Below are 11,682 nucleotides of genomic sequence, written 5' to 3' on the forward strand. Positions count from 1 at the left end.
TCGATGTCATTTTTATTTCCCCCTCCTGCAGGTAGGTTATACTCACCGCCAGACTAGTATTACCGGCGGGCTAATGTTTCAACAGACTTCCTCAACATGTCCAAAGCAGCAGACTTGGACGACGACGAATATGTGGCCAAACTCCTCGCCGAGGACGCCCGGAAGAGTTCGACCAATTATGCGTCCCAGGGCTTGTCTGCGCTTCTGCCACCGAGGAGGCCAACGGGCTCAGGCTTGAAGCCGAACACGCGCTTCTTAAGGACACTCGTGCGTGAAGTAGACAGCCACAACGCCGCACTGAAGAAGAGGGAGGAACTCGAGGCCAGAGCACGTCTGAGGAGCATTCAGGACGAGAAGCGATCCCGCAACGATCGGGACCGCAAAGATCATAGCGAGCATGGGCGTCACAGGGATGGAGATCGAGAAAAGGAAAGGGAAAGACAGAAAGCACGGGGGCATGACAGGAAGAGGCGGCGTCTGAGCGATGACGAAGAATATGACGGTGGGAGAGCACAGCGCGAACGGCACGAGAGATCGCGAAAGTCCCGGCGCAGTCGAAGCCGCGAGCAGGAGCAGAGTAGGAGTCGGGAGAGGAGGCGCAGAGACAAGAGGCAACACGACGACAGTGACGCGGAGAGGCGGTCGTCAAGGCGCGAGAAACGCTCCGAGCATCCAAAGTCCTCACGGCTGTCGCGGTCCCGGTCCTGGTCCATGTCTAGATCGAGGTCTCCCGCCGGGCATCGCAGCAAGAGAGACAGCGACAGAGACGCGGACGACGGTGAGAGACCACGGCACAGAAACAAGCCTCGCAACCGGAGCGTCTCCTCGACTTCATCAGACCCATTGTCCTCCATCGTAGGACCCGACCCCGCGGACAAACCTATAACCACCCGAAGACGAGGACGTGGCTTCGCCCGTGGCGGACAATCCTCCAACATCGACGCGCACTTCTCCTCCAACTACAACCCGGCCCTCGACGTCGACGCCGACCCAAACTCCTCCGACGACGCAGCGGACTGGGACAATGCGCTCGAAGCGCTACGGGATCGCCGAGCATGGCGTGCCAAACAAGCCGATCGATTGCGCGAGGCTGGCTTTGACGAGGACGAGATAGACCGGTGGAAAACTACATCGTCGCAGAAGACTCGGCTCGGCGATGGCAACGGCGACGGAGATGAACTACGGGAGGTCCGATGGTCGAAAACAGGCGAGCAAAGAGAGTGGGATGCTGGGAAACCGGCGTTCGGTGGTGTAGATGGGACGAGTGAGGAAGACGACGATGGGGACGCGGACCACAACATCGCGACTCAAAAGAAGGAGGAGAAGAAGAAGCCAAAAAAGCGCGGCGCCGAGACTGTTGTCGCCGAAGCATGGCGGAGAAAGGACAATGGCATGTTGAAGCAGTTCCGCAATGCGTTGGGATAGATACAAAAACGAACACCAATACGGTCTCAGACGTTTGTATAGGTCAGGCTCAGGCTCAGGCTCAATCGAGACATTATGGTCGAGTCAATACATTTATATACGCTTGCAGCTATAGTCATAAGCCCTGTCTTGCCTGTCCGACTCTGCTCAAGCTCAAGTCCGAATCGAGTTCGAGGCATTCGAGTCTTCATGGCTTCATGTCGGTCCTCATCGTGGCGCCCACGTCCCTGGACTCACATTGTATTCGTCGACACCGTACATATCATCCATCGAAAAGCCTTCAACTCGTACCGCAACCGCGCCTCAAGGGCCCGGACCGTCCATTGCCGTAATTGTCCATCGTAGTCCAAACAACATTAATCTGCATCGCACAAATGCCGCCATAGAGTGGAGTCGCCAATTCCTCGAGCCACTCCATTTTGATAGCCTTCGTTACAGAACCCCATAAAAGACCGCCCGAACAATAAATCCCAACATCATGCAATAACGCCGCAATTCGAACATGAATACAAACAACCTTCCTGGAAAAACAGGGGGACGTCCTCCTCTTCTTAACTGCCTTGACTGTCAGGACGCTCATCACCTCCCACACTCTTGTCACTGCGACTTCGCTTCCAGAAAGCAAGTCCTGCTAGCTTTAGCTTACTTCTCTTTCGACCCATAGTTCTCGTGTTGATCTTGCGATCTCTGGCACTGCCGTCGTCAACCTCGCCATTGCGCAAGATCGTGGTATGGATATCAAGTTTGCTGCTCTCCCGGCTTGTGGCGCTGTTGCTTCCCATACTGAAACTGGGCCTCAATCGGGGACTGGGCGACTGCGTTGGGGCAGTAACCGCACGATTGCGCATGTCGTGGAAGCCATTGTGATTCCGCGATATGTCGTCGTTTGGCTCCGAGGTGTTGTTGCTGGTCGCTCCGATACTCATACTTGGAGTCAAGGTCCGGTCATCCCCACCTCTCAAGGTTGTCTCGCTGTGTGCCGACTTGGACGGCTGCGGACCATCAGATAGGTTTTTGCTTTGCTGTTTCATTTCATGATCGCTTGCAGGTGCACTGGCTCTAGCGCTGGCATGCGCAGCCGAATATTGAAGTCCTGGGGTGTACGTTCGCACAGGTTCGTCTTGCCTTGACGTGGCGAACTTGAACTTGGATGCATCAGATATCGTGGGCAACTGCTTCTTCTCGACTTCCAGAGCTTCAGCAGGGATGGCCTCACTGCCAGCACGCATAGACACAGCCTCGTCCCTGCGCGTATCGGTAAGAGCACTCAAGGAGTCTGGGGACAAGTCATTGGCAGCAGCAGTCTGTCTAGGCGTGCTGCTAGCAGTGGGGTTCTTGTTCTCTCTCCAATGTGTACCACTTGATCCTTCATTTTTGAGACCATGATCGCCGTTAACGACCAGCTTTCCTGACTTTCGTGGATCATTTGATGATCTCAAGTCTGCATGACTTTTCGTGGATCCTGACGTCTTGGTCGTGAAATCATTGGCAGATATGGCAATGCCGGCTGCTGCTGCCAGCGACGACGGACGGGAGGTATTCTGAGGCGTGTTGTTGCTGCTTCTTCGGGCGTCGGATCCTCTACCCGCCGACTCAGGTGAATCGTTTCGACCTCGCAGTGGTGATGTTGGCAATTCGTTGCGACTAGGTTTTCGACCAGCAGGGCTTTGCGTTCTAGGACTTACAGGGTCTGTCTCACGAGCGCCGGCGCCTCTCCTGAGAAGCTGCATTTTCTTTTCATGCTCGGCTCGGGTGAACCATACGCCTTTATTGGTGAGGATCTCGTCAGCCGCGAATCGCATGGCTGGGATGACATCGGCGACATTGGCAAAGAGAGGATGAGCGAATATGGCCATGAAGCCAATCTGGCCGTTAGCCAGTTTCAACATGTTGCCCAACTCAGGAGGGCCACCGAAAAGGGCTGTTTCCATGCCCACGGCTTGTTCCATCTCTCCCTGGTGAGCAAACTCTTTTTGCAGGAGGTCCGTCCACTTCTCTGCTACCGCCCATGGTCGCGCCTACGCTTCTTAGTATGGCAGACTCACAAATCAGGTACCAGCACATCTTACCACATTGCTGATGTCGGCGCACTTGATAAGCAGGCCACATGCGAGCGTACGCGCCCATTCAATATCCTTCGGAGTCCATGCATCCGTAACGTTGGTTGCGTGGATCTTTTCCTGCAGATTGCCGAGTTGTTGCATATAGTCGGAATGTAAGCCCATATCGGTGGCTAGAATTGTACTAATCATAAGTTTCCGAAGCGCTTTATCTTGAAACGCCGCTGGCCAATGACGGCGCAATATCTGAGAGTAAGCAGCACAGTGGAAGGCTTCCAGGACAGACTGATCGTTGTACAGTTGAGCGAGAGGGGCGTTCAGCTTGACCAAGAACATGTTGTTGACACCAGGATGGCCGACATCATGTCCAATCGCAGATATGAGGAGAGTGAGCGCTTCAAAAGGACCCAGGAGACGTGCGATAGGTGTCTTATTGTCCGTGAGAGGCGGTGGTTCGGAACCGGCGGGATAGGGCGGGAGGATGCCTATCTGAAGGAGAAAGTAAAAGACTGACTGGAGGACGTCGACGGCGTGTCTGAAGTTGTGATAGAGAACAAACGAATTATAGGCAATGCGACAGCCTTGCATGAAATGGAGGAGGTCGGCTAACAAGAAGGTTAGGCAGTTCCAGACCGTGACCGAGTTAGAGCATACCTTTACTCATGCGCCAATTTTCCACCGATTCGAGGTTCTCCAGAGCATGATTGAGGATGAAGTAGCCAGCATAGACCAATTCGTCTTCAGTGAAGTCATGCGCATCAAACCCCCAACTGCCGACAGCCTGCGCCACGACAGGTTTTCGTACCTCTAATACGAAGAGATCACGATATTGATAGTCTTCGATCAGTGTTTGCGGCTCGCAAATGCCTTTGAGGAGTTTCTTCACCATTGCTTCCCTAAGATAGGCGTAAGGTTTTTCCTCTTCCATACCAACCCAAGACTGCTTGCGGGATTTTCTGGTCATGCCCATGAAGCCGGACTGTTCCTTCATTGCATTTTTGTATATGCGATATGCGTGGACTGTCAAGCCCATGATGCCTGCTTTGTTCAAGGGACTTTTGACCACATCAAGGGCTCCTGCGTCCAGACATTGAAGCATCAATTGTGCATCGATGATGTCAGAGTTATCTCTGATCTCGACAGCCTTGGATTCAGGACCATATGGAGCCCGGGAGATTTCGATGGGGCGGACATCCTCGAGAGCTTGATCGTGCGAGTCCTTCCTTTTGGGTTGAACAATAGCCACGGGGATGATGAGTTTGACACCTTCATCCACCTGTAAATCTGAAGCTATTCTCGACAGGAGTTGTAGACCATATGACTCGTCTGATTCGGACGAGAATGTGATCTCCCTCCGAAGTAGGCTCGGAGATGGTAGCGGAGAATCCAGTGGAGGAAAGAACTTGGACTTGGTTCTCGCCGATTCGACCTTTGACTCGGATCCTACGTCGAAACAAGCGAGAATAGGCGTACAATCGAGCTTGACTTGATCATGGAGTTCGGACAATTTCGTGGAAAAGGCTCTTCCAGAGCTACATACATAGACTAAAAGATTCGGTCAGCATCTAGGTGCATGGGTGTTTGGAAAGTGGTTTTACCTTGATTGAAGACAGTCAAGAACGCATTAACATTAGATTGAAGGTCCACTGGTAGTTCCGAAAATTCCACTTCTGACCCTGCTCTCTGCGGTGTATGGGGCGTCAACCCGTCTCTACAGATCCACCTTTCTGTGTTGAATCGCTCATCAATGTATATGACTCGACAGGCGGCAGGATCCATAGTGTGCTGCAATGATTGGAGTATGAAAGGAAAACACCGTGCTTTTCGCGGCCTTAGGGGCCCATAATGCGATCGAGAGGATCGTTCGGTTCGACCAGTGTAGTTGTGGAAGTTCGGGAAGGTCGTGATACTCGAGACAAACAGTGGTTATTCCGTCAGCAGGTTGTCGGCAGTTGAGGGGTGGTCAGGGAAGGAGCATTGCGCGCTGAGTGGGAGGTGCTTGTCTTGTTCTCTTTTCCTCGAAGGTGCGACAGAGGTAGATTCGGCTGAGGTGAGGACCATGCGGCAATGAGGGACGGTTGCTGATGCGCTGTGGGATGGTGAAGGGAAACCGGTTGAGACCTCAGGCGCGAGCAGTTGCTGTCGAAGTCGAGGTAATGGATGCGGCCGGAAGAAGAAAGGCAGCCCGCAGCTGTCAAGTCTTCGAGTTGTCGGGTGGTCGCAGGTGTCGGCGGAGAAAGCGAGGTAGCTGCAGGTTGACGAGACACAACAGCGCCGCAATGGACAAAGACAAATGAGATGGCAGATGCGGGCGCAAACCGAGCGAGGGCTGTGATTTCTGGGAAGCGCAGCGTGCGTGTGCCTGGAGTCGGAGAGGTTGAGCTGGATGGGATTGTGGTCATACACAGGCACTAACAAGAGGCAAAGAATTGAATTGAGGGAACGAGAGGCCGAGCAAAAGAGACGAGGACTGCGGTAGGCTACTGGTGGGAGCTGGGATCAGCAATTGGTGGATTGGGGACCATGGAAGGCTCGAAGAACAAGCAGAAAATGCGGAGCGTGCCCAATAGGCGACCCAGCACACCACGAATGGGCTTCACTAGGCCTAGTGTGGCCGTGATGGCCACCGGACGGCAGGGCCTGCTTCTCTGAGTTTAGGCATGACTCGACATGAAATCACGAAATGTCAGACTGACAGAATCTTACCTTACCTTACCCAGGTATACCTGGTCGGCTCTAGAAAGGACTACCCTTACCTAAAGGTTAAGACACAAAGACCTGAACTGCTATACTTCTCCGGATGACCTACACAGTACATCAGATATTGGCCTGCCCAAGTCCAGCCAAATCACTTCCCCCAGCACTCCCAGAATAAATCTACAACAGGAGTGAGCGGCCAGCTCAAAAGAAAGCCCACTGTCAGACACGTCCCCGAGCTCCCCTCATTCCAAGGCTCTCCAGCGCCTATCTCTTGATCTTGTTTCACTGCTGCCCAGGATCTAACGCTTCCACAAGACCTTCTAGAAGCCTTCCTAGGTGGTTGTGTGGCCCTCATTTTACTGACACATGTCGTTCTAACGGGAATTTAAAAACAACGAGAGACATCGCCCAAACATGTCGTCTGCTTTCTTTCTGGAGCCCAGTCAAGCCTTGATCATTCCAAGTACTGTCTCTCTGGCGTATACTATCAATTACACTCTTTCCTTGACTGGGCTATCTCACTGATATGCCCATTTCATCGCCTCATCCAGGTCTCGCTTCTGTCGATCAATGCCTTTTTGCCATGTCGATCCCGCTCTGACATGGATTTCCTTCCTCTGTTCGGCGCCCGTGCATCAATCGAGACTGATCACCAGCAAAATCATCTGCCCCCCAGTTCTCATCCTCCCCACCATCTAGGGTTCAGATACCTTGTCTCTGGCGCTCACTGGTCAAACCCTTCGCACGTCCCTACCACAATAGCCGTTGTTGCTCTACCCACGCACGGCTCCTTCCCCCGGGCAATGTAGGCAGAACCTCAGGTCCCGGTCGCTATGCAAAAAATCATTCAAGGGTCACCGCCGTTCGAACTCCTGGGTGCTCGACACCTAGCGCTCGAGGCTAGCCGCCTGTTTGAATCGCTTAGCCAGAGTTTCTGATGGGCTGCCAGCATCGCCAGAATCTTGTTCTGTTTCCAAAGGCCACGGACGCTTCAAGGGCCGCTCACCATATGATTCGAGAATCGCCATCAAGGTTCCCCATCCTGAGCAGTCGGTAAGATGAATGGCATCAACCTGATCCCGCTTCGTTGCAACGTTGCAGAGTAACCGTTCTTCATCCTAGTGACCGTCAGACAGTACGCCGCAAATCGTACACGGACTTACCTTGCTGAACACGCCCATACCATGAAGGAAGCACAGCAGATGGAAATCCGAAACTGCATCCACCGACTGCGACGAACGAAGCTGCTTGGCGACGTCTCTAGGATCTTGTCCTTCTGCGACAGCTTCTCGGTTCTCAATGGGGAACTTGTTGTTTTGGAACAAAGGGGTGGGTTGGATTGGCATGCCTGCCGTTAGCGACACTAACAGGTATTCCACTGGGAAACTGGGTTTAGCATTCTCCTGCACATTGGCACCATATTCGTTGATTCGCCGATAGAAGACTTCCGGGATATATCGTGACTTGGATTCGGTTCCTTCATCGTCTTCAGACTGCACAAGCATTACCGAAGGATCTGCCGAAGGTTCGACAATGTCGGCCCGCACCATCTCAACGGCGGCATTAGAGGCCTGGTATGCGTTAATGGTGATGGCCTCATCTTGATCTCCCGTGACAACGCATGTCACGAACTTGGAGCCAAATCTGCCGGTTTCGCTCCATTTCGAAGGCATGGGGTACTGCGCTTGAAAGCGTGCGGCAAAGGCGATTTCCAACGACGCGAGGAAGTACGAGTCAACGTGTCGTTTACACACAGCTTGGCCTTCGCCTTCCTCAGGGCTCATCAAGTCTGTGAAGATGACACCGACGCGCTCCAGACCACACAGTCGTGCCACTTCGTCGACGTCCCCCTCGTTGGGCCACTCCAGTAGCGTCAACCCATCGACTTCGCTCATCTGAGGTGGTTCGTAAATGGCTTCAACAATGGCCCTGACGCCCAAAGGGACCTCGGTGTACTCTTCATAACGACCGTACAAAAAGCCCAGCCGCTGGCAACCGGATTTTCGCCAAAAATCAATCAGTCTGTCCACCATGTCGGCCGAAGCAAACTCGACATGATCTACCATACGGAACTCTTGTGGTTGTAATGTGATCGCACTAGGTTGGCATTTTGTGCAAATACCTTCGGGCCACGGAGGATGTCCTGAAGGACAATTCTTCTTCACTCTGTAGTATGGTTCCGTCAGCGGCGGCATGTATGAGCTCTTCAATTCTGGTTTGTTGGTGGCCGAGTTGATCTTGCGCAAATAGCTGTGGAAAGACAGATGTTTGATCTTCCTCTCCTCAAGATACTTCTTGTCGTAGGGCTCGAGCGGTTGGCAGTAGTCACACATTCCCTTGGGTCCATGCCGACACATCTTAGCATCCCTAGGCCGAGATATTTTCCCATCTCGCTTATCTAGGCGATCGTCCAGGGCAGACTGTTTTATTACTTCCCAAGGGTTTCGTACGAGGGTAGGTGAGGTGACGGTGGGTGCGGCGATCGGTTCGCTGGGCTCGGGTAGGGCTATGGTGCCATTCAGGCGTCGAGCAGCAGAGGGGGCATCGCCATTGGTGTGGCCATTCGCTAAGTTCTCAACTTCCTGATATCCAACGAAGAGCTTGTCGCCATGTCTAGCAGAAGCCGTCAGTCTAAGTTTCATGTCGCCTCATATCAGATATATACTTGAGTCCAACTTGCCGTAGTTCCACACCCGGCAGGTCAGCAAGCCGTCGTTCTCGATCAGGGTCTGGCTTGGATCCGACTGGTTTATTGCTGAGAACAAGGGTGGCAGCATCCGTGTTTGGAGGGAGGTGGTCAAGTATCTGCGGATCTGTTACCCTTCCGCCACGAGGGCGAGAGTGGCCTTCTTACCTGGCTCGTCAGGGATGAAAACTGCTGATTGGGCTCGACGTTCAAACGAAATTGTCCCCATCTCGACTCGAATCGCAACAACATCTCGTGGGGATGGGTCCAAGAAGTACGGTCCGGAAGGTGTGAGTAGCTGTTGCGGACAAGGCAAGGATGTGAGATGACAGAAGGCTTAGGTAGACGCCAAGTTGGGATGGAGGCTCAAGGCAGGAAGAGGACAGGGACTTTGTGACAAGAGAAGGGAAGAGAAGCGAAGAGTTGGTAGCAAACAGGCATGAGATGATGTTGAGTGTCCTAGATACCTTATTGCTGAGACAATCGGTATCGGACATATTTCACGTCGCCGCTTCATATTCACAGGCACCACTTTATGGCGTCATCTTCTGTGCCGCCGCAGCCTTGCAGCGTCCTTCGCGTCATTTTACAACAACATTGGGCTATTCAATTGCACACACCCAAAACACAGTTGATTATTAGATTGTGATGTAAACTCCACTGGCTAATGATGACTCTGCTGGTACAGACTGCGTATTCCTGTTCCTTAACGCCATTTTGTTGCTGAACAGTATGATCATAACCCCGTCTTCCAAAAAGAGGCAGTTTGTCGGTCATGTCCCCTTGTATAACTGACCCAGTCTCTTCTCCAGTACCTTCTTCCCCTGTTCCGACCTCCAAACCTCCTCGGGCGGAGCGCCCTTGACAATATCCCAGGCCAGCAATTTGTCCGTGACTTTGGTTAAATCCTGCTGCTTCCGCTCCCAGTCCTTGTCGCGCTTGAGATGAACTCCGGAGGTAACAACAACCAATGGCGTACTGGGATCTTGGATATTGCGTGCACTGACGACCTCATTCTTCGTGAATGATTCGGCCACCAAGTTCTCCTGTAGCTTGTTCTTGATGAACTTGCCGCCCTGGTAGGATGATCTGCCAAAGACTCGGTCCTCCTTCGTACGGCCTTTGAATAGGGCTCCGGCAAGTCTGTCCAAACCGAGTGGCGATATGATGCCACGTCCCCACAAGACAAAGCCTCGACCAGGGCTTGCAATTTTGTAGAGTAGATCCTCATGGAGTCCGTCGATAAACATCATGCCCTTGACGTCACGCGGATGTCTGGCGGAGAAGACACGGCTGTAGATGCTGCCTATGCCAGCGGAGACGAGAATCCAGGGTCCGTCTTCTCCTGCAATTGCCAATGCCTCTGAGATGGCGTCGGCAGACATTCCTGCCGAGTGAGGAGATGGGGCGTTGTCGGACCAAGCCAAACCAGGTCGGTCCCAGTAGCAGTATCGATCAATTGTGCCATTGACGTATGCATCATAGACCCATTCTTCGAACGAGTACTCGACAGGCATATATCCACCCTCAAGCAATACGGTAGGTTTTGGATTTCCATCAGCGTCGTATGTTTGGTTGCCTACACAGGCCAGATGAACGGCATACTTGTCTCCGTCTACCAAATACCGCTTCCCGGGAGCTTGCAAGGTTGCATCTCTTGATCGCAGGACCAGTGTCGCAGTGAGGAGGACCGTGATAGCCACGAAGATGACCATGAGAAAGGTCGCTGTGAAGACAGCACACCATTCCCGTAGCGAGCGTCGGGTCTCCTGGCGACCAGTGAGGCGCTCTTCCTCTTCTGCCTTGCCCCATTTGACTGTCCTGTTCGTAATGACATTGTAAGCTCCGATCAGGGCAGCCCAAATGACCGATGCAACGCCAATCCAGCCTTCTTCAACTCTGATCCGCGGCACTGCTAGAATGATGATCATGTCGATGAGCAACAAGACGGAAATAGCCATCTGGAGGATGCTCATGGCAGTTGAAGGCGTCGCGAAGAACAAGAGGGCTGTCAGGATGTTGCCAATGGTAAGAGTAGTATAGGCGACATCAAAGAAGCCGGACCCTCGCGAATGCATGCCTGGTGGGCTGATGAAGATAGATATGAATAGCAACACCCACCAGAAGCAGGTGACTATTAGGAAGAGGATCTCGAACCATCGTAGTGCCCGGACACTCCATAGATTGTAGGGAGAGACCTGCGGGCTATTTAGCTGGTTGCGATTCCTGATAGTGAGCTACTTACTGCAGGATCATCTGGACTCAGATAGCCCACGCCATGCTCATGGCGAGGCAACAATCTTGTTCTTTCATTTGCCTCGTCTGAAGGCCTGCTTGGTTGGCTGTGAGAAGAGGCGGCTCTTTGATCTTGATCCTCCTCTTCTGGTTGCTGTTGCTCGCCATTTTTCTTGCTTCCCCAGAGGGACACCATTGTCGGACTAGGCGCCTGCAGAATCTGTGCTGCAAATGGAGGTCGGATGAAGTGCTGTGGTACGGCGGGGAAGAAGGGTTGTCTCTTCCACAAGGCAGACGGGTCGCCGGACACTATGCAAGGGAAATGTTGGCAAGCTTGAACTGGTCACAGTTCTTCTCGAGCCCGATTTCTTTTGATGGCCAGATGCGCAGGTCGAAGGTAGGGCAGGGAAGCTGTGGTGACGAAGTGGAAGCTGGGCCAGACGCCTCGATGCGCGGTTGAGCTGCGGGCTTGGATCAAAATTATTCAGAGGACGTCATAAGCGGGACAGAGCTTAAGTTAGTGCGTTGGCTTACGGCCATCATGGGCACTCATGGGCTAGTCGTGGTGGTTCCGTC

General features: G+C 53.0%; 4 protein-coding genes across 6 annotated transcripts; 1 reads left to right on the forward strand and 3 right to left on the reverse strand.

The window, feature by feature from the left end:
- The first annotated feature begins 74 nt into the window (after window positions 1–74).
- PV05_11976 (uncharacterized protein) lies at window positions 75–1,514 on the forward strand. The gene has a single exon (XM_013455513.1). The coding sequence runs from the start codon at window positions 97–99 to the stop codon at window positions 1,423–1,425; it is 1,329 nt and encodes a 442-aa protein (XP_013310967.1). The 5' UTR covers window positions 75–96; the 3' UTR covers window positions 1,426–1,514.
- On the reverse strand, window positions 1,468–5,901 carry PV05_11977 (uncharacterized protein). Its single transcript, XM_013455514.1, has 4 exons — window positions 5,084–5,901; window positions 4,140–5,030; window positions 3,495–4,090; window positions 1,468–3,443 (listed from the first exon to the last, which is right to left on the reverse strand). Exons 1-4 carry the CDS (start codon window positions 5,262–5,264, stop codon window positions 1,977–1,979), a joined length of 3,135 nt encoding a protein of 1,044 aa, XP_013310968.1. The 5' UTR covers window positions 5,265–5,901; the 3' UTR covers window positions 1,468–1,976.
- Window positions 5,902–6,592: 691 nt separating this feature from the next.
- Window positions 6,593–9,350, reverse strand: PV05_11978. Of its 3 annotated transcripts, XM_013455516.1 has the most exons (5): window positions 9,040–9,350; window positions 8,851–8,990; window positions 7,349–8,798; window positions 7,192–7,303; window positions 6,593–7,093 (listed from the first exon to the last, which is right to left on the reverse strand). In XM_013455516.1, exons 1-5 carry the CDS (start codon window positions 9,121–9,123, stop codon window positions 7,086–7,088), a joined length of 1,794 nt encoding a protein of 597 aa, XP_013310970.1. In that variant the 5' UTR covers window positions 9,124–9,350; the 3' UTR covers window positions 6,593–7,085. The 3 variants fall into 3 exon arrangements, with proteins under 3 accessions (XP_013310970.1, XP_013310971.1, XP_013310969.1); XM_013455517.1 differs by having other exon boundaries at window positions 6,593–7,303; XM_013455515.1 differs by having other exon boundaries at window positions 6,593–7,303; window positions 7,349–8,990.
- A 134-nt stretch (window positions 9,351–9,484) lies between these two features.
- On the reverse strand, window positions 9,485–11,561 carry PV05_11979 (uncharacterized protein). The gene is made up of 2 exons (XM_013455518.1): window positions 11,117–11,561; window positions 9,485–11,069 (listed from the first exon to the last, which is right to left on the reverse strand). Exons 1-2 carry the CDS (start codon window positions 11,300–11,302, stop codon window positions 9,645–9,647), a joined length of 1,611 nt encoding a protein of 536 aa, XP_013310972.1. The 5' UTR covers window positions 11,303–11,561; the 3' UTR covers window positions 9,485–9,644.
- Window positions 11,562–11,682: the final 121 nt, after the last annotated feature.

The sequence above is a fragment of the Exophiala xenobiotica genome (assembly GCF_000835505.1).
Source record: "Exophiala xenobiotica strain CBS 118157 unplaced genomic scaffold supercont1.7, whole genome shotgun sequence".
Classification (NCBI taxonomy): domain Eukaryota; kingdom Fungi; phylum Ascomycota; class Eurotiomycetes; order Chaetothyriales; family Herpotrichiellaceae; genus Exophiala; species Exophiala xenobiotica.